General features: G+C 43.8%; 1 protein-coding gene across 1 annotated transcript; it reads right to left on the bottom strand.

Annotated features, from left to right (window-relative positions):
* Window positions 1-662: 662 nt before the first annotated feature.
* Window positions 663-26,409, bottom strand: LOC142251815 (vomeronasal type-2 receptor 26-like). Its single transcript, XM_075324863.1, has 7 exons — window positions 26,303-26,409; window positions 23,823-24,114; window positions 15,187-15,712; window positions 14,906-15,039; window positions 11,914-12,138; window positions 4,268-4,391; window positions 663-1,564 (listed from the first exon to the last, which is right to left on the bottom strand). Exons 1-7 carry the CDS (start codon window positions 26,407-26,409, stop codon window positions 663-665), a joined length of 2,310 nt encoding a protein of 769 aa, XP_075180978.1.
* Between the last annotated feature and the right edge of the window lie 472 nt (window positions 26,410-26,881).

Here is a 26,881-nt window from a genome sequence, read left to right as displayed (position 1 = left end):
GGTCCGAGGTCAGAAGCCGGGAGTTAATGTATAAGGTTCAGGGAGTAGACACAGACGTGGTCAGGAAGAGGTCAGAAGCCAGGAGGTAATGTATAAGGTTCAGGGAGCAGACAGAAACGTGATCAGGAAAAGGTCCGAGGTCAGAAGCCGGGAGTTAATGTATAAGGTTCAGGGAGTAGACACAGACGTGGTCAGGAAGAGGTCCGAAGTCAGAAGCCAAGATCCGAACACTTACACCAGACAGGAGCCAAGAGCACACTGATCAAACAGGAAGTGCGACTGGCGAAGTTCAGACAGAGCAAGCCCAGTAAAGAAACAGAGCAATCACCATGAATGAGGCGCATCTGTGAAAGCATTTCCAAAAACCAGCGATGACTCTAGTGCTGAAAGACAACTTGTCAGCAAATGCACAAGACACGAAGCAGAGCATTTTCAAATGCAAAATGCTCCGCACAGGGGAGCCGTGACAAAAGGATTCCAAATGCAAAATGCTCCGCATAGTGGAACCGTGACAGTCTACTTGTTTAATTTTCCAATCATAGTTAGGTTGCTTTAACATATTTTGGTTTCTCATCACCAAACCATCATTGTTTCACAATTGTTGAAAAACAAAGAATGACAAAGAATGCAACGCGACTGCGACATGTGAACGCAGCCTTAAATTACATAGTCCCTTTCAATACTAAGTTTTTCTTGTTTTTATGAGGTTTTATCAAAATTATATAACACTTTGGTGCAAATACAGAACATAACATCCCAGAACTGGAGGCCAAGATGGCAAATACCTCAACAGCCACTGTGGACTTCCCTTTAGCACTCAGATAAGTCGGAATGAAGAAAACCCAAACACTAAAGAAAACCAACATACTGAAAGTAATTAGTTTAGCATCGTTAAAAGTGTCAGGTAATTTTCTTGCAAAAAAAGCGACAATAAAACAAACTGAGGACAAAATGCACAAATAACCCAAAATAATATAGAATGCAATGGCCGATTCCTTATCACACTCCAATATGATTCTCTCCACTTCTGACTGTTTGTTATAATAGATGGAAGGGGGTGTTACACAAAACCATGCAATACATATAAGCACCTGTATGACTGAACAGGTGAAGACGATATATTTTGGAACTTTGGCCCCCACCCACTTCCGTAAGTTTTTCCCTGGTTTGGTGGCATTGAAAGCGATCACCACAATCAATGTTTTGGCCAGAAGTGATGATACAGAGATAGCGAAGGTGATTCCAAAAATTGCTTGTCGTAGAAAACACGTTGCTCTTTGTGGACGCTCAATAAAAATAAGACAACAGAGGCAGGAGAGCATGAGCGATAATAAAATGACGTAGCTGAGGTCCCGATTGTTGGCTTTGACAATTGGCGTTTGCTGATTCTTGATAAATGTCCCAAGAACTGCCGCAGAGGCCACAGAGAATAGGAGGGCTATGACAGTCAAGACAACTCCGATTGGATCTTCGTAAGACAAGAATGTTAAATCTTTCTTGATGCAAATTGTCTTCGGCTGATTGGGCCATTCGTCTTCGGGGCATTTAATACACACATCCACATCTACAATCATTCAATGTACAATTAGTATCATTTTTATAAAATTATATTTTAACAAATACTGATTACGGATGCACTGTAGACTACATGGCAAGTCAATATCTAGGAAACTATAACTCGTCGGTCAACATCCTACATACGAATTTTTGACATAACTGATACTGGTACCTCTCCCATTAGAAATGTACTTCTAAAATACTTTAAGGCTATGTGCACACGTTGCGTACAGTCACTGCAGAAATTTCTGCAGCGATCTGAAGAGCACATGTGCACTTTAAATCGCTGCAGAAATGTCCGTAGTGAAAAAAAAAAAAAAGCTGATTCCATGCGCTCTGCCTGCAGCTCCTGCCATAGACAGAGCAGGAGCTGCCGGCAAAGCGCACGGAAGAAGTGACATGTCACTTCTTAGAACGCAGCACTTCGGCAGTAGCCGAAGCGCTGCGCTCTAAAATGCCACGTGCGCACGGCCCCTGCACAATCTCCATAGACTATGCAGGGGACACAGGACGCATGCAGTTACGCTGCGCTACAAAGCGCAGCGTAACTGCATGTATTTACGCAACGTGCGCACATAGCCTAACTGTATTTCCAAGGAGAAAGGGTATCCAGCATTGAAGTCCTGGACTTGGATGCTCGATACCCTTTCTCCTTGGATGTTTGTGGACAATCGGCCGAATTATTTGTGTTCGTGCACCGTACGGATTTGCAAGCCTCCTACAGTACTGGGTGAGCTGGAAAGTTTCCATTTTTATGATGTTTAAATGTATTTCAGTATTTCTTATACACATTGTTTTTGATACAATCAAGATAATAACTTTTTAAAACTTTTTATTCTTTAAAACTCATCTGTACGCATCAACTAAAATCTGGTGTTTGCCCACAGATTAGTCCCAATGCTCAGAACCTTACTTTAACCGGCATATTGCCCGTTATGATTTTTCTCTTGATGATACCACTCATACCTGCACCTTAAGCAGATTTTAAGATTTCCTTTGTATTAAAAAAAATATTTTTAGATCCTGTTATCTGGGACACAATGAAGACTTCTTTACATCACTGATCAGGAAATTCATAATTCGATTAATCAGGAATTGCAGAAAGCAGTAAGTAAAATCCCAACGATGCTCTACAGAATACAGGACAGTAGTAGAGATGAGTGAACCCGAACTGTAAAGATCAGGGTTCATACCCTAAGGACGGACTATTAAAAAAACCTCAGTGTCCGAGTTTGAAGTTCGGGTGTTGTACGTATACTAACCACTCAATTGAGCATCAGGGTGCTCAGGTACGCTTGGTGCTTAAACCAGTGCAAGCAGTCTCTGAATGGCTCTCACTGGGGGTAGAAACAACATTTTCGAAAGCTGTGTCTAAACAAGCACAAAACAAAAAATCCCTCCTTTCTTCAGAAAGGCTCTGCTTATGGCTGGCTGTATGTGGGCGGAGACCCGACCTGCCCAATCAGTGACTTCCAATGGGGTTTGGGCTCCGGGATCAAGTGCAGATCAAGCCTGGGTCCAGAACTGAAGTTTATCTAAAGTCCGTCTGAACCCGGCAAACCCGAACGTCTACAGGACTGCTTATCTCTAGTCAGTAATGATTTAGATGGTGTGTCCATATAAATAACCCCATAGATGTCTATAGACATCAGAGAATTACAGTACGTTTGAAGGTCAATTTAGATAGGAACACTCTTTCTCGGTTTAGAGCCTGTCTCCTGGCAGCAATCACCCAATAAATAAACCAAACTGTTTGTTTTTGGGGAAAGAACATTTTTAGCAAACTTAAAGGGAACCTGTCACCACTTTTTTTGGCTATAAGCTGTGGCCACCACCACCTGGCTCATATATACAGCATTCTAACATGCCATATATAAAAGTCTAGGCGGGGGTATAACATAAAAACCACTTTATAATACTTACCTAACGGTCGCGCGGTGGGCCTTATGGGCGTCTCCGTTGTCCGGTGCCGGCGCCGTCTCTTTTGGCCATCTTTGTGCTCCTTCTCTAGCCGCGGTGCATGACGGGTCCGACCTAATACACACTCGCCGGCATTCAGGTCATGAGCAGGGCAGATCAAAATATTGTAGTGCGCCAGGACCGGCGAGTGTGTATGACATAGACACATCATGCACCCAGGCTTCAGAAAGAGGACAAAGATGGCCGAAAGGGGAGGCGCCAGCACCGGAGAATGGGGACGCCCATAAGGACCACTGCAGCGACCGTTAGGTAAGTATTATAATGTGTTTTTTTTATGTTATACCCCCGGCCTGGGCTCTTATATACAGCATGTTAGAATGCTGTATATAAGAGCCCATTGGTGGTGGCTGCAGCTTATTGGCCAAAAAAGTGGTGACAGGTTCCTTTTAAAATTCCTCATTCTCGCCAGCAAATTATCCATCATAACAGCAAGTGGTTGTATGTACACAGAAAGAGCATTGAACATTTATTGTTTTGTCCAAACAAGTCATTATACGACCACCCATGGGTTTGTGGGTAGTCGCTATATGGTTAATTCATGGCAGCAGTTGGCACATGTAAATGTGCCCTCAATAGTATTAATTAAAGGCTATTAGGGCTGTATGTGTTTCCATGGTGTAAATATTCTCCCTGATGAATTATAGCTGTCCTGATATAATGGTTTTGGAATCCTTTTGTTTCTATTCAGTATAAGAGAACTCGACTATTACTGTCTATAGTAGAAACTAACCTGTTTTGTTGGAAATTTGTCCTTCTGGACAAGGAAGACAGTCATAGCAGCAAACTGGTTGTCCTTCTCGGATAGATTTTCTGTTTCCTGGAAGGCAGATATCACTGCACACAGATCGTGGTATCTAGATGATAAAATGTCATAATTGTATGAATTATTCTAATTTTGTCCATCTCTACATCTAGAAAATATTAGATCATGACCTTTAAATCGATTGTTTCAAGTCCAAGCAACACTGCAATGCCCGGACTGGCAGTAGGATCTAGACATGAAGTCAACAGCCTCAATATGTCTATGAGGTTGCCAAGTTCGGGCAATAGACTAGTGAATCACAAAACATAGATGAGTGAAGCCAGCCTTTAAGGTGTCCTCTAAGAATGGGATAAAAAATGACCACCGTCACATATTTCAAGCTGCAAGCTGCCCATGACTTGCATAAGCACAGGTTGCTGCCTGAAGAAATAACACTCAAGATGTGTCTTTTATAAGGCCTGGAACGGTTCTGTTCAAGTTCTGGCATCATGACGTCACGATGTGCGCTGTGATCTTGCTCGTGTATGTAAAGAACCCTCCTGGACCTCATGAGAGCAGAAAGTCCCAGCTCCGTGTAAGAGGCCCATGGATTACAGCACGAGCGGTGGCAAACACACGATGCAGTGAGAACCAATGGGCGCCATTTTGCAGAAACCATGCGGAAGAGAATTAGTATTTTGGAGACTGAAGTGTTTTTTTTTGTAAAATTCAATTCCACTAGAATATATTCATTCATCTCTCGTCTTGTTCTATACTTTAAAGCTGTGACTGACTAAACATATCTGGTTTACAAATGAGCTTTGACTAGGACAGAAGCTGTAGAACAAAAGCGCATTCTGCTCAGTTCATGAAGAAAAGCCCCCCCGTTCCTTCAACCCCGCTCCGTAACTGAGTGAGCAAATCAGTTAAGGTTATTCATGATGCTGCGCCTCACCCTTTTAGATGAGACACATGTCTCGAGGTGTTTTGTCAAGCTACAGAGGTTTGCAGCTTGAACTATGTGATGGCGACCATCATGGTCACATTCTCAGAGAACCCTTTAAATGAGTCGTCAAAATCTGATGTATTGATGATCTAGCCATAAGATACTTCATCAATATGAAATTGGTGAGATCCAAAACTGAAAACAATTCCCACAGTGACTGTAGCTAAGTAATATGTGGGTGTAACACAGCCGCCATGTACATTGTTTAGTGACTGCTGCCCTGTATTGCGCTCTATATTTCATTGGTGCAGTTTTAGTTGATCGGCGAGGGGTGCCAGTTGTTCAACCTCCATAGTTCTCAAATTGATGACCTATGCTGTATGATAGGTCATCAATACTTCAATCCTGAACAACCCCTTTAAACAATGCTCTTAAAATTAACATGCATGTAGTTAATTAACAGAAGCTCTTGCTCAATTTCCTTTTTAACCCCTTGCCCGAAGCCTGTTGTCACCTTCCTGATCAGGCCAATTTTTTCACTTTTGACCAGTTTCACCTTATGAGGTGAAGGAGTATGACTTACTTTGGAATGCCTCAACGAATCCCAGTGATTCTGAGAATGTTTTTTTGTTACATATTGCACTTCACATTCGTGGTAAATTTTGGGTTGATATGCTTTGCATTTATTTAGGAAATATCAAAAATTTGACAAAAAATGTCAACAATTTGCAATTTTTAGACTTTAAATTCGTATGCCCTTAAACCAGAGCGTTATATCACACAAAATCATTAATAAATAACATTCACCACAGGTTTACTTTACATCAGCATCATTTTTCAAATATAACTTTTTTTGTTAGGAAGTTATAAGGGTTAAAAGCATAGCAGCAATTTCTCATTTTTCCAACAAAAATGGTGCTTTGCAGGATTTCAAGCAATCAGTAAGGAAAAAAAATGAAAAATTTAATTTTTTCCACAAAAATGTTCCTTTTATCCCCAAATTTTTCATCGTGATATGGGTAACCGGAGAAAATGCACCATATTTTGTTGTGAACATTTTTCCTGAGTTTGCCAATACCCCATATGTGGGGGAAAACTACTCTTTCAGCACACGGTAGAGATTGGAAATTAAGAAGCACCATTAGACTTTTTGGAATGCAAAATTAGCTAGATAGCAGACCCCATGTCGCATTTCCAGAGCCCCTGATATGCCTAAACAATGACACTTCCCCCACACGTGACCCACTTTTAGAAACGATACCCTTCAAGAAATTTTTCTAGAGGTGCAGGTGCTTCACAGAATTTTATAACATTGAGATGTGAAAATAAGAAATAGGTCTTTCCTAAGAAAAAATGTTGCTTTAGCTCAAGATTTTTCATTTTCTCATGGGTAACAGGACAAAATGCACCATACAATTTATTGCACAATTTTTCCTGGGTACACTGATACCTCATATGTGGTGGAAAACTACTGTTTGGGTTCATGGCAAGTTCTTGGAAGGGACAGAACACCATTAGACATTTGGAGGGCAAAATTTGCTGGAATAGATAGCTAAATAAATGTTGCGTTGCACAACCCCTGATGTGACTGAACAGTGGAAACCCCCCCACAAGTGACCCAGTTTTGGAAACTACACTCCTCAAGGAATTTATCTAAAGGTGTCGTGGGCACATTGAAGCTGTAGATACATACCGTATTACTGTAGATAATTAAGAAATTAAATTTTTCCTACAAAAATGTTGCTTTAGCCCTAGATTTTTCATTTTCACATGGGTGGCAGGAGAAAATGCACCATATAATTTGTTGGGCAATTTTTTCAGAATACGCTGCTATCTCATATTTGGTGGAAAACTACTGTTTGGGCGTATGGCAGGTCTTGGAAGGAAAGGAGCACCATTAGACTTTTGGAGCGCAAAATTATCTGTGACAGATAAGGAACTCCATGTCGCGTTGCAGAACCCCTAATGTGACTGAACACTGGAAACCCCTCACAAGTGACCAAGTTTTGGAATCTACACCCCTAAAGGAATTTAACTAAAGCTATGGTGGGCACCTTGAACTTGTAGATGCTTAACAGAATTTTAAAACATTGAGCCGTGAAAATAAGAAATTATATTTTTCTCACAAAAATGTTGCTTCAACCCCAAATTTGTCATTTTTGCTAGAGTATCAGGAGAAAATGGACCATACAATTTGTTGTGTAATTTGTTGAGAAAGGTTCATAGGAGGTACTTTGAAATTTCCAGGATGAGGAGTTCCGGGCTCAAGTTGTTCTTTTGTTTTATAGAAATGAAGTTTATGGATAATGTCATGAGGTGGACCATGAATTTTGAGTTTACTCAAATCTGTTTGAGTTAGGTCCATATCTAGTCATTCAAGGGAGTCCCTGGTAGAACTTCCTGGAAAAGGCCTGTAGCAGTGTATTCAGTGGCGAACATATCAATGGTGCAACCTGTGTGGGGCCCATTTCTACCTACAAAGCAGGTGGAATTGTGCATTTTGATTTTATTGGACTGAACATGGAATATATACAGTTTTTGCACAGTGGGCCTTTTCTGTTTGGTTCCACCAGTGGGTAGATTGATGGTCTGTAATTGACTTCGGTAAGCCAGTATGATAGTATGATGCGTATATAGCTCCTATGAGCAAGATTTTCAAAAATCTTCCAGTTTATTGTTGACGAAGGACATTTCATCGTGCAGATTCTCTAACTCTTTCTCATTGGTACGAATAATTGCAGTTGTAGAGTTCATCCCGTCTTTTAGGTCTGAGATACTAGAGCCTATTTCTCTGATTTCTTTGGAAAATTATTTTGTTAGTTTATCTTTCATTTTGAATAGGTCTGAATATAGGATAGATTGAACCCGTGTAAGACAGAAGTACATGAATTCCTGGTTATAGGTGTTGGGATCAATTTTAACCCGTCTGATGTAGAGGAGCAAAATGATTCAGCGGGCGAATGGGGTCCAGAAGACTTGTTGGTTGCCATTGTGGTCTGTTAGAGGTTGATTCCTAAAGTTAGGATTCTCTGAGGCTGTTTTGTGCGGTCTCAGCATGAGAGCAGATGTGTAGTATTAGGAAATCTGGTAACTGTTGGCCAGCAGTAGCGGGTAGGTCAGAGGAGAAGCATATTACACGTTGCGCTTTACTTGGAGGAGAGAAGGCACTGTTAACTTATCATGGAAGTCTGGGGTTGAGGCTCCTTGAAGATAGCGATTATAGACTGATTTGGCCGTGAATTGAAATTATAGCCAGATAGTGTAGTGAGGTCACTGATTGGTGTTATACTTCTCTGAGCAGTAAATAGCTCTATATATTAGATGCTTCTTTTTATGGTTGGTGGTGTGATTGCAAAGAGTGACCACAAGGTGTCGGGAAAGTCCCTCAAGCATTTTCCCCCTGTTAAGAGTTAACTTGTCCTCTACGGGACATAATTTGGCTCTATCAATATATATGAATAAGAGAACTTGGGTACCAAGAGGAAACAAATGGCCCCAAGGTCTTTAATCTTGGAGGGTTCTAATTGGGAGGCCTCTAAGAGTCTCCAATTGTGGTCTCTTTACGCCAGGTGACTTCAGAGAGGAGAAGGGAGGAGGAGAGCAGTAGGGGCCCTTTCATACTACATTTTGTCCTCCGTTCAATAGTCTCATCATGGCCTACATCTGAATTCCCGCAAAACAGGATTCATATGTATACGCTGATGAGGACGGTGACTATAATGGTGTAGACAGAGTCACCGTGTTCACCATTTTAGGGAGTATTCACCTAATCGAGGCAAACATCCAGACATAGTAGATGGCTCCGGACATCCGCCAACAAGTGCAAAGCATCTCTGGGAACTCCTTAAAGACTGTTGGAAAACCATTTCCGGTGACTACCTCTTGAAGCTCATCAAGAGAATGCCAAGAATGTGTAAAGCAGTAATCAAAGCAAAAGGGTTAACAAGTGTAACGGTGTTGATATCAAAGGTGTGCACTTTTTTGTTAATTTTTGTTTTTTACAACAATATATGTATTTATTGGTGTAATATCTTTTTCATTTTCTTTATTTATTTTGTGTTTTTTTTTACTATTTTTTTTTTAACTTGTTTACCTAGTCCCAGGATGAGACATCATCTTTTCCTGGTCTGATTGTTGATCTAATGTTCTGCATTGCTTTTACATTACAGGGCAATACATCACTGAATCTCACAGAGGCAGGAGGCGTGTCAGGTCCTGCTCAAGGCTGGACCTCACAGACCTTCGTACCTGGATGACCTTGCAGCCAATATTTGTCCTGGGGTCACCATGAAGACTATCGGCACAACAACATCGCAATAACGTTGTGCTGATGGAAGGAAATAGGGAGCCCCACCCTCCACAAGCAGATCGATGTTGCTGTCGCTTTTGACAGTGGCATCAGAGTGGTTAAACACCTGCCATCGATGATAGCACCGATCGTGAGCGTTACAGCATTACAGCAGGGTATTAGTGCCGCGTGTGAGCCAGTGTGATCATAGGGCCGAACATGTATTTCGTTTTGTGGGAATGCACCTCCCGCGGCACTGCACGTACAGTAAATGTTGTGAAGGGGTTCAGACATGTTAACCTGACCACGATTAAGAATCTTCCCAATTATTAAAGAGGTTGGCCACTATTTTAACATTGATGACCTATATGTCAGAACTCTGGTTTTTCTGTTTATACTTTTTGGGCTTTTTGCCCTTTTCCAAGATGGTGTCCCCTGCTTCATTATTCTCCATGTGTTCTGCATTCTCTTGCCTTTTTAATTCCAGTCCAGCCTCTAGTCCTCTGCTTGAGTATTCTGCCTGGTTTCTCTAGTGGTGTCTCAAGTTTCTCCATCTACCCCAGCAAAGTCTGTGTGACTTGCCTGATGCAGCTCATCAGAGGTTCTGCCAACTTCTGCCCTCCTGTTGCTTCCTGCTTCTGATGCCTAGCCCCTGATGTGGTTCTTGCCTGATCCGCCTTGTTTTCACGTAAGCCAGATTGCTCTGCTACTTGTTTTTTGGACACTTGCAAATTGCTCTGCTACTTGTTTTTTGCACTTGTTTGTTTATCACGTGTGTTACAATATAAACTTTATTATCACCTGTAAACTGGGTTCAGTTGTGTAATTGCTCCACACAAAGAGATTCCTGAGTAATCCATTATAATTGTTACACTATCCTTAGAATATGTCATTAATGTCTGACCAGCCGGGGTCCAACACCCGGCAGTCCTGCCGATCAGCTGTTCTCAGTCTTGACAGCTGAAATACTCAGTTTCGGAGCTGCACCGTCAACTGATCGCGGTCAGGTAATGCTCATCTGCCTCCCATTCAAATCAATATGAGGTGGATGTGCCGCACCCGGCCAAGACTACAATAAAAAGTCAGAGCAACTCCAGAACTGCGCATTTCTGACCACCTGCTGCCTCCGCCAGCACCGACAACAGCTGATCTGTGGGTGTGTGAGGTGTTGGACACCAGACAATCAGACATGGATGACCTATCCTAAGGTTACACCATCAATGTTAAAGTAGTGGCCAACTTCTTTAACTTATGGATGTCACGATGGCTGCATAATAATTTTTGAAAGCCCCACTCTTCAAATTTACACCTATTAATTGCTGCCATACATGGATAGTGGCTGTTCTCTATCACTAAATGAAGCTGAGCCCACTTTAAGCAGCATGAGTGCGAGAATAGGTCATAAATGTCTGATCAGCCGGGGTCCAACAACCAGCAGTCCCGCCGATCAGCTTTTCTCAGTCTCAGAAGTTAGAAATGCTCAGTTCCGGAGCTGCCCCATTAACTGATAGCGGCCGTGGCCGGTTACTGCACATCTGCTTCCCATTCAAATCAATAGATGTGTGGCTGAGGCCACAATCAGAAGACAGGGCAGCTCGAGAACTGAGCATTCCTGGCCACCTACTGCCGCTGTCAGCACCAAGAACAGCTGATCGGCGGCTGTGCCAACTGTTAGACCCTGGATGATCAGACATTGATGACGTATCCTAAGGTTAGGCCATCAATGTAAAAGTAGTGGACAACCCCTTTAACACTAGAAGTCCCAGAAATTTCGAGCTCCCCCCAGAAGTCCCGAAAGAGAGTCAAATGACCCTTAGCCCAAACTGTAATTAAGGCCATTACTGTCGCACCACAGGAGGTTGGAAAACAACAACCTCCTGTGGGGCGACAGTAATGGCCTTAATTACAGAACAAAAGACGGTGATTATAGGATGTTAGCTAAAATCCTTCAGGTCATTCGACCCGTCTCTGGGTTCCAAAGGTAGAAATGTTAAATGACCCCTCTCTGGGACTTCTAGTGTTAAGTTTAGTTTATCTATTTTATCTATCTACTGTGGTGGACTCTGCCTGGTGAATGAAGACAAATACTTTCTGATTGAATATCTGAGCAAAGTTTATACTGTTGAGTGTTGATTTCCATTCTAGAAAATATATTCTTTGTCTCATGTACCAGAGGTAGTGACAAGTAGCTGGGGGTCTTGTTTGGAGTCTAAATAATTTGATGCCCGAATGAGTTTGTGTTTGGATTTATCTTGATATTGTTCTACGAAGTGTGAACAATTTTAACAACAGGACATCTTTATTAAATCTTCACCCTTGTGGTTCTGCTCAGAATCTTTCCTGATCACAGACCCAACTAAAACTAGTTGTCTACTTCTGACTGTAAAGAATATTACCTACCTTGGAAAATTTCTTTTCCCAAACTATATCTGATTTATTTAAAATTATTTGTTTTCCTAACGAAGCGTGGAAATCAAAACTTCCAATTCTTTGAGAATTTATGGTCCAGTTTGGATAGTGAATAACATTGTAAATATCATAGCCAACTGAAAATTCTCCATCGCTAAAAAAGATATCTTGCCCCAATGGGTTTGTGAAATTGACTTTTCTGAGAAATTTATGCAACTGTAAAAAAGAAAAATTATAGGAAAAACGTTACAGAACATCATTTTTACAATATATTCTCTAAAAGGCAAATTCCACCAAAAGCATTCAGAATACCTCGAAAAGTAACCTACTTTTATCTCATAGAATAGAATATTTTTTTTCAACCTTACCCAGCGCATGCGCACTACAATACTTTGATTTGCCCTCAGCAGGGCAGAGAGAAGAGTATGAGTGGAGGAGGACACTGTGTGGATGACGTAGAATGTGTCATCCTCACAAAGCAAGAAGGAGGACGGCGATTGCAAGAAGAGAGGAGGCGCAACACCCATCAAGACTAGCAATACTGTGTCGCCCAGGGATAAGGGGTACTCAGATCCGGGCCAAGGGGTCACTTCTGTGAGTCTCACGGTGGCATGACCCGGTCTGAAATCCCAGGCTCCACAGCAAAAAGGGGATTAGATAAGGGAGATTGTCTGTGACGCCACCCGTGGATTGCGGTGATGAGATGGTGGCACCGCCGCTGCCTCTGGGGACCGTACCCGGGACTGATGGTGTGGGGCAGCAAGGTGGGATCCCCTCCACGGGTAGGGGAGGTGTAGTCCCGGGGCTCAGTTGGGAGTTGTGGTGCTGACAGGGATTGCAGGGAATACACTCACAGTTTGGTTATCATGGTGCTGGATGAAGCTGGATTGATGTGGAAGGTCAGGAATGCAGATGGAGGAAATACTCAGAGTCTTTTGTAAACCAAATTGCTGGTAACTGGTGCCCATAGATGCTGTGAGGACGGGTCCCACACCCGTGCGTGTAATTCAGGTGTTGTTCTCCTGCCTGATGTCTGTGTCTGTTTTGTACACAGGTCCGGACTGGGTTCCGACAGTTGGCCCGGGGGGGGCACTACCCTCTCCCGGTCCACTTCGGGTCCCACAAGCGGCTGGCCTATTCCTTAGGCCCTTACTGCCACTTTTCCTAGCTCCTCACAGGGGCTGCTTCCAGACCTCTCTCATCTTGCAGACTGACTACAGCTCAAACTCTGCTTTGCTCTTTCTAAGCTCCTCTCGCCCCCCTCCCTTTTCCTGGGGAGAGGGTGAGTGGGGCCTGATTGGCTGGTGTGTATTTGTATAGGAAACTCCCCAAGGGAGAGTGAGATCTGCACTAAAAAGATGGATGCAGACCTTTGTGACACCCTGGTTTTGCCAAGGTGGCACAATACCAATTGGACCGGATCGCCCCATAGGTGAGTTTAATAGAAGATTTTTTTTATGTTATACAGATCAGCTTGGGGACTTATATACAACATTCTAGAATGTCTTATATAGGGGCTTACTGGTGGTGGCCACACTTTAAAGGGAACCTATCACCAGGTTTTTCCCCTAAAAAGTGCCTGATTTATGATTTTACAAAAAACAGTAAAACAATAGGTGGACCAGAGATCAAGTCCTCTTCCTTCTGAAGAGGCTATTTGTATATTTAATTTGCTAGAGGAGCATTGCATGGCCTACAAGTCTTCTTAGACCAGAATGTCACTCTCCACAGGGAAGACCATTCCCCCTTAGGCCCCAAGTCAGAGGCCTCTCCCCTGGCCAAATCAGATAACCTGCTTTGCACTAAGGAGGCGTAATAGCCTGAAACAAGTGTCTGCAAATTAATTTTGTGGTTTAGCTTCTTATCCTAAGTCATATGGCAGGGCTCATTAAAGGGTCGACTTTTTAGGATTACTACATCCAATAGGTGGCACCAGAGATCAAGTCTTTTTCCTTCTGAATCGGCTATTTGCACCAAAAGTGGTATGCATTCACACAAAGCTATATTTTTCATACAGAAACTCTATGCACCTTCCAAGGAGGTTTTAGAAGAGGGACAGGCTCAGGTCAAGTCTGGTCACTTTTTCCTATGGGCTATATACATTTCCTCATTTCCCTGTAAAGGGGGACTCCCAGAACTGAAAGTTGGGCCAATTTGGCAGTTTCCTGCAATTCCATGACCAAAGAATGGACTGGAGGTTGAGCATGCGCATCTCTGCTTTATTAAAGACAGTACCTCATACTCATAATTACTGGGGATTCAAGTCCCCAGCAATCCGTAAGTCATTGTAATGCTTTTGGCCAGTGTTGAGGCAGCAAGCGGGAATAGTTGACCCACTGGACCACAGGGGGGACCTGGGCTTAGTGGGAGAGGCTTAACTAAGCGCCCACCGCGAGGAAAACACCAGGTGCTACTCCCAAGGCAGTGACTGGGACTGTGAAAGCTGATCCCCAGGATTATGGGCGTACTTAGGTAAGGACACAGGTGCTGGCAGGTACACTCAGGATGACTGAGGCAGGCAGGTGGGTATTGACAGGTATGGTGGGCACAGCAGGGACAAATAGGTATTGGAAGGCACGTACAAGTAACGGACATAGGGATAATGAGACCTGACAACAAGCTAGCAGACTGAAGGACTAACTAACTAGAGACATGATGCAGGCCCCTCCCCTAATGGAAAGGTGTCTTAAATACATTTCCCAGTAATAGCGTGCCCGCCCTTTAAGAGGAGGGCCGATGTGCACGTGCCCTAAGTGCATTCCCAGAGAGCCTGTGAGGCATACAAAAGCAGAGGAGAGACCAGGAAGATATGGCCGACTGGGGAGCTGTGGGGAAGGACACAACCCAGTGGTGGCGATGAGTAAATAGGCATCCTTGCAGGGACGCTGGAGCTACAATCACCCACTCTTCTATGGAAACTTTAGCAAAAACTGTGTTGAACGCATTTATTTTGTACAAACCTATTCTGAAAGGTCATTCTTACCTTCCAACCTTTTAGATCTTGAAATTTGAGTTTATTTGTATCGTTCAATCGTTCGCTCATTGGTATCTGTTGATACATTTCCCATAAAGCATAAGCTACTGCGTAGACAGAATTATACACATTGTAACTCATGCCTGTGAATCGGAGATTGCAATGTGAGTACATGATTTGCCTTCCACTCTCCACTCCTGTGCAATTTCTTCTCCTTGGGTTGAACGGACAACGATTTTCACACAATTCGTCCCACCATGTTGTAAATGTCCTTCCTGGTGGGAATCTACCTGGATTAACTTCTTTGATAAATTTAATAAATGCTGGGTTCTCATTTTTCTGCATGATAAACCTTAAAGAGCCATTAACACTGGTGTCATTTTCCAAGTTGAACATTCGAAAACTGGACTCTGCCGTATGGATCCACACTTTCCCAGGGATGCTTGTCACATGGACATTTAACTCCAAGTAATACACATAATTCTTGGATCCATAGACAAGTATGACATTTGCTGATGATTTTGCAACAGTTTGTTCGATTTCTTTTATTCTTTCTGGACTAAAGTCATTAATGGAGGGTACAAGCTTAATAAATTCAATGCAGCCTCCGTTTTCCACTATTAAGTTTTTGATAATCTTTATAGCATTTATGCTACCGTCATCATCTGGATATATGATACCGACCCACATCCAGCCAAAGTGCTTCAATAATGCTATTACCGCAGAATATAAAGTCTTCTCACTCGGTACTGTCCGGTAGAAGGACGGGAAATACAGCTTGTTACTCTGCAAAGGCTCTTGTGACATAAAGCTGATCTGCAAGACAAATACATAGAGTAATAAATGAATCCTCAAAACGAGTCTTCAAATACTGAAGTGGATGAATGTGGGATTTCCTTCTAGATTTTGTATGCTAACTGCATGACCTGCATCACGTTTCTACTAAATGAGAAAATCTGTCATGATAAACATCTTTGGGTGCAAATATTCAGATGTTATGTATGACAAACTCTTTTAAAACTTTTTTTTAAGATGCTTGTTGACGAAGCCACGCCTGGTGAAACGCGCGTCGAGATGCCACCTCCCCCACCTGCTTTGTTTGCTGCTCCATGTCCACTATGTCCCAAGGTAACATCTATTGATATGACTGTGCCTGTAAGGGAGGAAACACTGTTTGGGTGACCTTCATTTGGTTAATTTTCTATTACATACTACTCTCACCCTTTGGTTAATATGGTCTCATATTAATCCTTTGTTTTGGACTAGCAGCCCTTACCATCATCAGGTGGCGTTTTTGTGCAATTCTGTATCTGGCAACGTTTTCCATCTTGGTTGTCCTCGCTGTCTGTCCCTTGCTCACATTTATTGTTAATAAATTATTTGTACTTCACCAATTACTTTTCTTTTGGTTCCTCATTTACCAGTGGTCCTTTCATCATTCTTTTAATTTTGGACTAATCACTGGAGTTTTGGTTGTTTATTTTTTTTAAGACGTTGTCATTGTGTCTACCTTTTATACATTCTAAGGGGTACTTTGCACACTACGACATCGTTAGCCGATGCTAGCGATGCCGAGTGCAATAGTCCCCGCCCCTGTCGCAGCAGCGATCTCTTGTGATAGCTGGCGTAGCGAACATTATCGCTACGGCAGCTTCACATGTACTTACCTGCCCTGCGACGTCGCTCTGGCCGGCGAACCGCCTCCTTCCTAAGGGGGAGGGTCGTGCGGCGTCACAGCGACGTCACACAGCAGGCGGCCAATAGGAGCGGAGGGGCGGAGATGAACGGGATGTTAACATCACGCCCACCTCCTTCCTTCTGCATAGCAGCTGGGACGCAGGTAGGAGATGTTCCTCGCTCCTGCGGCTTCATACACAGCGATGTGTGCTGCCGCAGGAACGAGGAACAACATCATACCTGTCGTTACTGCTGAATTATGGAAATGTCGGACCCTACACCGATCATACGATAACGACGCTTTTGCGCTCGTTAATCGTATGTCAAAGGATTTGCACACTACGATATCGACTGCGACGCCGGATGTGCGTCACTTTCGATTTGACCCCACCGACATCGCAGCTGCGATGTCGTAGTGTGCAAAGTACCCCTAAAACTTAAGGGGGTTTTCCACTACTTTTCCACCCCCTTACCATATATCATAATTCGTCTAAACAGTAAATGTTCTACTACACTGTGTGCAGAATTATTAGGCAAGTTGTATTTTAGAGGATTTTTTTTTATTATTGATCAACAACTATGTTCTCAATCAACCCAAAAGACTCATAAATATCAGTTTTAATATTTTTGGAAGTGGAAGTGTTTTTGTTTTAAATTTGGCTATCTTAGGAGGATATCTGTTTGAGCAGGTAACTATTACCGTGCAGAATTATTAGGCAACTTAGTAAAAAATACAAATATATTCCCATCTCACTTGTTTATTTTCACCGGGTAAACCAATATAACTGCACAAAATTTAGAAATAAACATTTCTGACATGCAAAAACAAAACCCCAAAAAATTAGTGATCAATATAGCCACCTTTTTTTATGATGACACTCAACAGCCGACCATCCATAGATTCTGTCAGTTGCTTGATCACTTTATGATCAACATTGCGTGCAGCAGCCATCACAGCCTCCAGACACTGGTCCGAGAGGTGGACTGTTTTCCCTCCCTGTAGATCTCACATTTTATGAGGGACCACAGGTTCTCTATGGGGTTCAGATCAGGTGAACAACGGGGCCATGTCATTATTTTTTCATCATTTAGACCTTTACTGGCCAGCCACGCTGTGAAGTAGTTGGATGCAAGTGACGGAGCATTATCCTGCATGAAAATTATGTTTTTCTTGAACGATACCGACTTCTTACTGTACCACTGCTTGAAGAAGTTGTCTTTCAGAAACTGGCAGTAGGTCTGGGAGTTGAGCTTCACTCCATCCTCAACCCGAAAAGGTCCCACAAGTTCATATTTGATGATAGCAGCCCATACCAGTACCCCACCTCCACCTTGCTGGCGTCTGAGTCGGAGTGGAGCTCTCTGCCCTTTACTGATCCAGCCTCTGGCCCATCCATCTGGCCCATCAAGACTCCCTCTCATTTCATCAGTCCATAAAACCTTTGAAAAATTAGTCTTAAGATATTTCGTGACCCAGTCTTGACAATTTTTCTTATGTTTCTTGTTCAAAGACTGTCGTTTTTCAGCCTTCCTTACCTTGGCCATGTCCCTGAGTATAGCACACTTTGTGCTTTTTGATGCTCCAGTAACGTTGCAGCTCTGAAATATGGCCAAACTGGTGGTAAATGGCATCTTGGCAGCTTCACGCTTGATTTTTCCTCAATTCATGGGCAGTTATTTTGCACCTTTTTTGCCCAACACGCTTCTTGGGACCCTGTTGGTTATTTGCCATGAAACGATTGATTGTTTGGTGATCACACTTCAAAAGTTTGGCAATTTCAAGACTGCTGCATCCCTCTGCATGATATCTCACAATTTTGGACTTTTCAGAGCCCCTCAAAACTCTCTTCTGACCCATTTTGACAAAGGAATTTGCCTAATAATTAAGCACACCTTGTTGATGTCATTACACCACACCCCTCCTCATTACAGAGATGCACAGCACTTGATTTACTTAATTGGTAGTTGGCTCTCAGCCTATACAGCTTGGAGTAGGACGACATGTATAAAAAGTATCATGTGATCAAAATACTCATTTGCCTAATAATTCTGCACACAGTGTATATTTGTATCGGATGTCTAGCTTATATGAGCATATCTCAGCGGGGATCACATAGTACTGGATTATTAGGCAGATTCTTCATCCTCCGCTGCTATGTCTGATACTTCCTATTCCGGCACATAAATCAGACAAAATGAAAGAAAGTGGTCACTGGGCTCCTGAGGGCGGGTGTGGACATTTTGGAGAGAATCACAATTCTGCCTCATGCAAGCTGAGCTGACAGTTTCACTCAGCAGAAACAACAAGGGCTGACACCTAGTGAAGTGCTGCACTCTACAGTACAGACCAAAAGTTTGGACACACCTTCTCATCTCTAGAACAACTATTAAGAGGAGACTTTGTGCAGCAGGCCTTCATGGTAAAATAGCTGCTAGGAAACCACTGCTAAGGACAGGCAACAAGCAGAATACACTTGTTTGGGATAAAGAACACAAGGAGTGGACATTAGACCAGTGGAAATCTGTGCTTTAGTCTGATGAGTCCAAATTTGAGATCTTTGTATCCAACCACCGTGTCTTTGTAGAAAATGTGAGCGGATGGACTCTACATGCCTGGTTCCCACCGCGAAGCATGGAGGAGAAGGTGTGATGGTGTGGGGGTGCTTTGCTGGTCACACTGTTGGGGATTTATTCAAAATTGAAGGCATACTGAACCAGCATGGCTACCACAGCATTTTGCAGCGGCATGCTATTCCATCCGGTTTGCGTTTAGCTGGACCATCATTTATTTTTCAACAGGACAATGACCCCAAACACACCTCCAGGCTGTGTAAGGGCTATTTGACTAAGAAGGAGAGTGATGGGGTGCTACGCCAGATCACCTGGCCTCCACTGTCACCAGACCTGAACCCAATCGAGATGGTTTAGGGTGAGCATGACCGCAGAGTGAAGGCAAAAGGGGCAACAAGTGCTAAGCATCTCTGGGAACTCCTTCAAGACTGTTGGAAGACCATTTCCGGTGACTACCTCTTGAAGCTCATCAAGAGAATGCCAAAAGCGTGCAAAGCAGTAATCAAAGCAAAAGGTGGCTACTTTGAAGAACCTAGAATATACAGTGGTGTTCATAAGTCCTGCATAGGAGAAATTGATTTTTCAAGTTTTAAACTTTTTCTGTCGAATATCTTCGATGCTAATATAACATATTATATATGGTTTTGTTCAGAAAACAATTTTGCATTCTCTCCCTGTAATATTTTTAGCTTTTGAAGCAGTTTTGCCTGAAATTATTGCAACAATATGGGAATTGAAAGCACAACTAAATATTGTACAGCTTCAGATCCAAAATTAGCCAATCACAGATGAGGTTCTTGTGACCAATCATAACCTGGATATGGCAGCCAATCAGATTCCATTACATTGCATCACATCTGCTGCTTAGTTTGTTAGTTTTATCTGTAGGTCTATCTAGTGAATCATACTGTAGAGCTTTATGATGGGAGCCAGGGCCGGCGTCACCACCCGGCATACCCGGGCAAATGCCGGGGCCCTGGACAGCCGGGGGGGCCCATTCGCGAGTTCTGGGAAGCACAGTCCTCTGCAGGAAACTGCAGGTGCTGTCCCTTTAAGGCACGCTGTCCTCAGCGTTCCCTGTAAACTCCTTTTCTGAACTTCATCTGTGGGCGGAGCTATCACACAGCGTCCTGCTCCAGTCACTGTCCCACAGATGAAGACAAGGAACAGTGCCAGCCAGCGACCCCCAGCACAACGCTGCCCTCCAGCGCTGTGTGGGCCCCCTCTCCACAGTGATTTGAGTGGTATGTTCTACAACCCTCCCCGCCCCCCGATTTATGGGCCCCAGTGAGCTGCATGGGCTTTTTTCCCCCCTGAGATGTATGTCCTGGCCCCCAACTATGTGCTGTCCCCCAGAGCCGAGTGTGTGGGGGCCCCCCAGAGCCGAGTGTGTGGGGGCCCCCCAGAGCCGAGTGTGTGGGGGCCCCCCAGAGCCGAGTGTGTGGGGGCCCCCCAGAGCCGAGTGTGTGGGGCCCCCAGAGCCGCGTTTGCACATGTCTCAGATCATGTCCCATCATAATCTAAAACCCCTTGCATTAAAAGGAGATAACTACAACAGTGTGTGTGTCTGGGTGAAGCAGAGCCGAGTGTGTGTCTAGGTGAAGCAGAGCCGAGTGTGTGTCTGGGTGAAGCAGAGCCGAGTGTGTGTCTAGGTGAAGCAGAGCCGAGTGTGTGTCTGGGTGAAGCAGAGCCGAGTGTGTGTCTAGGTGAAGCAGAGCCGAGTGTGTGTCTGGGTGGAGCAGAGCCGAGTGTGTGTCTAGGTGAAGCAGAGCCGAGTGTGTGTCTGGGTGAAGCAGAGCCGAGTGTGTGTCTGGGTGAAGCAGAGCCGAGTGTGTGTCTGGGTGAAGCAGAGCCGAGTGTGTGTCTGGGTGAAGCAGAGCCGAGTGTTTGTCTGGGTGGAGCAGAGCCGAGTGTGTGTGTGGGTGGAGCAGAGCCGAGTGTGTGTGTGGGTGCAGGAGAGCCGAGTGTGTGTGTGGGTGCAGGAGAGCAGAGTGGGTGTCTGGGTGAAGCAGAGCCGAGTGGGTGTCTGGGTGAAGCAGAGCCGAGTGGGTGTCTGGGTGAAGCAGAGCCGAGTGGGTGTCTGGGTGAAGCAGAGCCGAGTGGGTGTCTGGGTGAAGCAGAGCCGAGTGGGTGTCTGGGTGAAGCAGAGCCGAGTGGGTGTCTGGGTGAAGCAGAGCCGAGTGGGTGTCTGGGTGAAGCAGAGCCGAGTGGGTGTCTGGGTGAAGCAGAGCCGAGTGGGTGTCTGGGTGAAGCAGAGCCGAGTGGGTGTCCGGGTGAAGCAGAGCCTAGTGTGTGTCCGGGTGAAGCAGAGCCGAGTGTGTGTCCGGGTGAAGCAGAGCCGAGTGGGTGTCTGCAGCAGAGCTGTGTGTATATATACTCTTTGGGCAGCAGAGTGTGTATTTACTCTGGGCAGCAGAGCTTTATGACTATGTGCTGTTTGGGCAGCGTAGCAGAGATGTGTGCAGCAAAGCTGTGTGTATATAGTCTTCGGTCAGCAGTGATGTGTATATATGCAGCAGAGCTGTGTGTGTGTTTGTGTCTGTACATATGCAGCAGAGATGTGTGCAACAGTGCTATCAAGGGGTGTGTGTAGCAGAGCTGTGTGTATACAGTATGTATGGATTAGAGCTGTGCGTGCGGCCCCCCATAGCCATGTGTGCAGCCCCCCAGAGCCGTATGTGCAACCCACCCCAGTAATGTGTATACCCCCAGAGCTGTTTGCTACTCCAGTAACATCTATGCCCTCCCCAGTAATGTCTATACCTCTGCCCCTCCTGTGATGTATATACAGCAGTGTCAGTGTGCACTGTGCACGGCCATGTCTGTTACGACCATCATGCAGCACAGCCACATGTCTAGGAGGAGCTGGATGCAGACAAGCGGGTATGTGTCTGTATGCAATGATGTGTATCTATGTATGTCAGTGTGTATGACTATAGATTTGTCTGTTTATAAGTATTTTTGTCTTCAAATATGTATATGTGCGTATGCCTGTATGTGTGTGTGCGTGTCTGCGTGTGGATGGGGCCCAGTGAGACTCTTCCGCCCGGGGCCCACAAAAACCTGGAGCCGGCCCTGATGGGAGCCTTCAGATTTTTGTCAGCGGAGGATCGTGTGCGAGTTGTGGTGCTACATGAAGAGGGTTATACTGGCCCCCAGATCGCAAGGAAGGTCGGCTGTAATCAGAGGACAGTTGTAAGAATTTTGCAGAAACATAAGAAGCTTGGAATTACCCAGGACAGGCCCAGATCGGGTCGGCCCAGAAAGTCAACTAAAAGGGAGGATAGAGTACTGATAAGAACATCCCTTGCCACTGGAAAGCTCAGCTCTCCTCAGCTTCTGCGAGAAAGCAAGAAAAGTGCAATATTGAGGTAGCAACATCAACTGTTAGGAAGAGATGTTTGGAAGCAGGATTGAGAGGGTGCAAGGCCCGAAAGAAGCCATTGATGACAGCCATACAAAAACAAAGGTGAAAACTGTGGACATTGAAATATTCAAAATGGAGGAAGGAGGAGTGGGAAAAAGTGCTATTTAGTGATGAAAGCACTTTTTGCATTTTAGGAAATGATGGCAAGTCTTATGTGAGAAGGTTTCCACATGAAGAGCACAAGCCAGAGTGTTTTGAGCTTCTCTGTGAAACGTCCGATGAAAGTAATGGTCTGGGGCTGTATGGCCGCCAATGGTGTTGTAAGGCTTCATATTGTGGAGGGTATGTTTAATGCAAAAAAAATACATGGACATCCTTAATAAGAAAATGCTGCCTTCTGCTCAACACCTGTTTTCAGGGGATTATATCTTCCAGGATGATAATGCTCCTTGTCACAGAGCGAAGACAGTAACGGAATGGAAACAAAAGAACAAGGTGGCTACTACTGACCGGCCAGCCCAGTCCCCGGACCTCAACCCAGTTGAAAATTTGTGGCACAAGGTATCAATAGAGATATCTAAAAAACAGCCAAGGACCAAGAGAGAGTTGATTGAGGCTCTGATACAGGTCTGGAACCATCATCACTCGTGAACATCTGCAGAAGCTTGTTCACTCAATGCCACAGAGATGCAAGTTGGTGCTCAAGAGCAAAGGCTGGCCAATAAAGTATTAGACGCTAAAGATGCACTCAAAAGGCCCTTTTGAGGACTCTGAATTACATAAAAAATAATATATCTTTAAAAGTAAAATTTAAGTCTGTGTGACCTTGCATTGGACGTTAATGAACTTAGAAACCTGTTCACCATTCTACACACTGTACTGGTGTAGGTATGGTTATGCTGTAAAAAAAAATATCAAAAATGCACATACCATAACAATTTATACACTTGGGACATTCAAAAATGAGTGGCATACAATGAGGGATTACAAAAACATATATGTTCCACCAGTTTCACTGTAGAGATGCAGAAGTATGAAATATATAGTTTTCTTTAAACCTATGCAGGACTTATGAACACCACTGTAAGACATATTTTCAGTTGTTTCACACTTTTTTGTTAAGTATTTCATTCCACTCGTTTTAATTCATAGTTTTGATGCCTTCAATGTGAATCTACAATTTTTAGAGTCATGAAAATAAAAACTCTTTGAATGAGAAGGTGTGTCCAAACGTTTGGTCTGTACTGTACATTTCAAAAGCAAAGGGTTTAGGTAAACCAATCTGTAAGGGTGGTTTATGTATTTACTTACCTGTGGGTACTTATAAACTCCAAATATATTGGCGTATTGTATAGAGAAACTGGATGCCATTCCCTCAATGACGGCAGCAAGGGCGCCGTATTTATCACAGTTGTAATTTGGATACTGTTTGGTGTTTCCTGAGTAGATGCGAACAGCCCCTTGTACAGTTCTGAAGAGGTCGACATAAGAATCATACACGTTGTAGCCCAGACTCACGTTAGGTAAAATGTTTGGGTTACGATTAATTTCATCCACTGCGAACACCAAATTTAGGAAATTATAAAAGTCTTCTAAGAGCATGCTGAAAATAGAAAGTACCACAAAAGTCAATAAATTCAGTGAGTAATATACCTGTATACACATTGTAACTGCAATTAAAGGGAACCTGACAGCAAGTCTTACGTCTAGGAGGTTTTAGAAGCACATGATCAGCTTCCAAATGTTTTGTTTAATGACCCTTTTTTCATGGCTATACGCTACATGTGTCTGTCTAAAAACAATGTTAAAGATTTTGTCCACTACTGTAACATTGATGTCCTATCCTTAGGGTAGGTCATCAATGTCTGATCGGCCAAGGTCCAACACCCCGCACCCCCGCCGATCAGCTATTCTTGTTCTGGCGGCAGCAGGTGGCTGGAAATGCTCAGTTCTTGAGCTGCTCTATCTTCTGATAATGGCCGCCACCGGGTAGTGCACATCTGCATTCAAATCAGTAGGAGGTGTATGTGCAGTACCCAGCCGCAGCCGCTATCAGAAGACGGGGCAACTCCGGAATTGGGCATTTCTGGCTCAGTCTACTGTCGCCGGTACCAAGAACAGCTGATCATCGGGGGTGCTGGATGTCGGCCCCCAGCCAATCAGACATTGATGATCTATCCTACATATAGGACATCAATGTAGACGTAGAGGACAATCTCTTTAAATCCTCCCTGCTCTATTCTGGGACCATTGTCTATCATTGCAACTGTTTTGGGGGATCATGTCTACACCGGCATGACTGACAGTATGCGTAGAGTGAGCAATCAGGAGAAGAAGAAGTCCCTCTTCTCCCCCTTCATGCTTTCAATGACATGCTGGAATTACAGTCACGCCGCTGTAGACATGATCTCACAACACTGTAGCAATAATTGACAGCGATTAATTCTTTACCCACAGACAGAGAGAGCTGGGAGAATTTAAAATTGTTTCCATACAGATACATGTAGGTAGCATTTAGGTTTAAAGCCTGGATCATTAAAACCCGTATTTGGGGGCTGCTAACGCGCTCTTAATTAATTCCATGTAAGATAAACAGCGGGTCACAATAACAGGAAAGAAAACTTTAAAAAGAACAGAATACCCAATGGCTTTAAAAGAATCCAATGGTGCTCAGCTGGAACGATCAGACCAAATGAAATCCAAAAAAATATAGGTACTTCACCCCCCCAAAATACTTTATGGCATGGGCTGAAGCTCTAGTCAAAGCATAAAACGGCCGTCGTCTCTGAGCCCTGCTTATGCCCTTTTAATAATGCATTTTTAACGGTGTTGTGAAAGAAAGTCATTTGGACGTTTAAGTGCACTGTAATTTTTTTTTTGCAAAATATTCAAGCTCACAACCCAATATCAAGGGTCCTCATACTTGCTCGCTCATCACTAGTTACGAATACCGAGCACACGAGCATGGTAGTGCCCACTCATCACTAGTTACGAGTACTGAGTACCTGAGCATGGTAGTGCCTGCTCATCACTAGTTACGAGTACTGAGCCCCCGAGCATGGTAGTGCCCGCTCATCACTAGTTACGAGTACTGAGCACCCGAGCATGGTAGTGCCCGCTCATTCCTAGTTACGAGTACCAAGTACCCGAGCATGGTAGTGCCCGTTCATCACTAGTTACGAGTTCTGAGCACCCGAGCATGGTAGTGCTCGCTCATCACTAGTTATCCCGAACATGGTAGTGCTGGCTCATCACTAGTTACAATTACTGAGCACCCGAGCATAGTAGTGCTTGCTCATCACTAGTTACGAGTACTGAGCCCCCGAGCATGGTAGTGCCCGCTCATTCCTAGTTACGAGTACAGAGCACCTGAGCATGGTAGTGCCCGCTCATCACTAGTTACGAGTACTGAGCACCCGAGCATGGTAGTGCCCGCTCATTCCTAGTTACGAGTACCAAGTACCCGAGCATGGTAGTGCCCGTTCATCACTAGTTACGAGTTCTGAGCACCCAAGCATGGTAGTGCTCGCTCATCACTAGTTATCCCGAACATGGTAGTGCTGGCTCATCACTAGTTACAATTACTGAGCACCCGAGCATGGTAGTGCTCACTCATCACTAGTAGCTACCACACGTTCTACTTGTCTTCAATCTGCGTTTCAGCTATTTTGAATTTTTGTACATATTCTCCAAAAAATAGATTTTACCATAATACAAAGTTTTTTTATTTTTTTAATTTATTTATTAATTGTTTTCCAAAGTAGTTAAAAGCAGAACAGACCAATTCTCACCTTATCTTACGTGGCTGAAGATGTGGAGGGCTTGAAAAGTTAAAAGCTTCAGTTTTATAGTAAATATGAATATCAAACAGCCCCCCTATAGTAACATCTCCGCTCATGTAGAAGGGTCTTTGTGGATAAGGCGTCCCAGGTCTGCAGCCAAACACTGGGGTCTGACAGACGCCTTCACTGACTAAAAGCAAAGTCAATGTATTTCTAAGAATGATTCTCATATTAAAAATTGACTTCATAGAAAAATCTGAAATTTCCCGTTTGCACCTTATATTAGAAGGTCAGTGCAGAAGTGATAGTTGATATAACGTCCGAAAATATTGCTTTGCCGAAATAAATGAAATGCCTGTGACACAAGTGTCTTTTTATGACCTGTCATTGGTATGTCTCTACGGGAAAAGTGCTTGGTTATTGTGAAGCTCAAATTGTCACCTTCCAATAGAAATAATTATAATTTCTATGTAGTAATTATAAGTCAGCACAAAAGGACAGCTTCATAGGGAATAAAGTGTTACATAGATTGATAAGGTTACCAGGGTTCCCCAACTCCAGTCCTCGAGGGCCGCCAACAGAGCATGT

The sequence above is a fragment of the Anomaloglossus baeobatrachus genome, chromosome 9 (genome assembly GCF_048569485.1).
Source record: "Anomaloglossus baeobatrachus isolate aAnoBae1 chromosome 9, aAnoBae1.hap1, whole genome shotgun sequence".
In the NCBI taxonomy this organism is placed as follows: Eukaryota; Metazoa; Chordata; class Amphibia; order Anura; family Aromobatidae; genus Anomaloglossus; species Anomaloglossus baeobatrachus.
This window is presented reverse-complemented; position numbering and strand designations above follow the sequence as displayed.

Bases quoted from the DNA above. Each gene is read 5' to 3' on its own strand.
- LOC142251815 (XM_075324863.1), bottom strand. From the start codon at position 26,409: ATGAGCGGAGATGTTACTATAGGGGGGCTGTTTGATATTCATATTTAC. The intron at 12,139-14,905 runs GTAAGAATGACC...TCTTTTTTACAG, and splicing joins AAGATCTAAAAGGTTGGAAG to TTGCATAAATTTCTCAGAAA. The intron at 1,565-4,267 runs GTTAGTTTCTAC...GAATGATTGTAG, and splicing joins ACAAATTTCCAACAAAACAG to ATGTGGATGTGTGTATTAAA.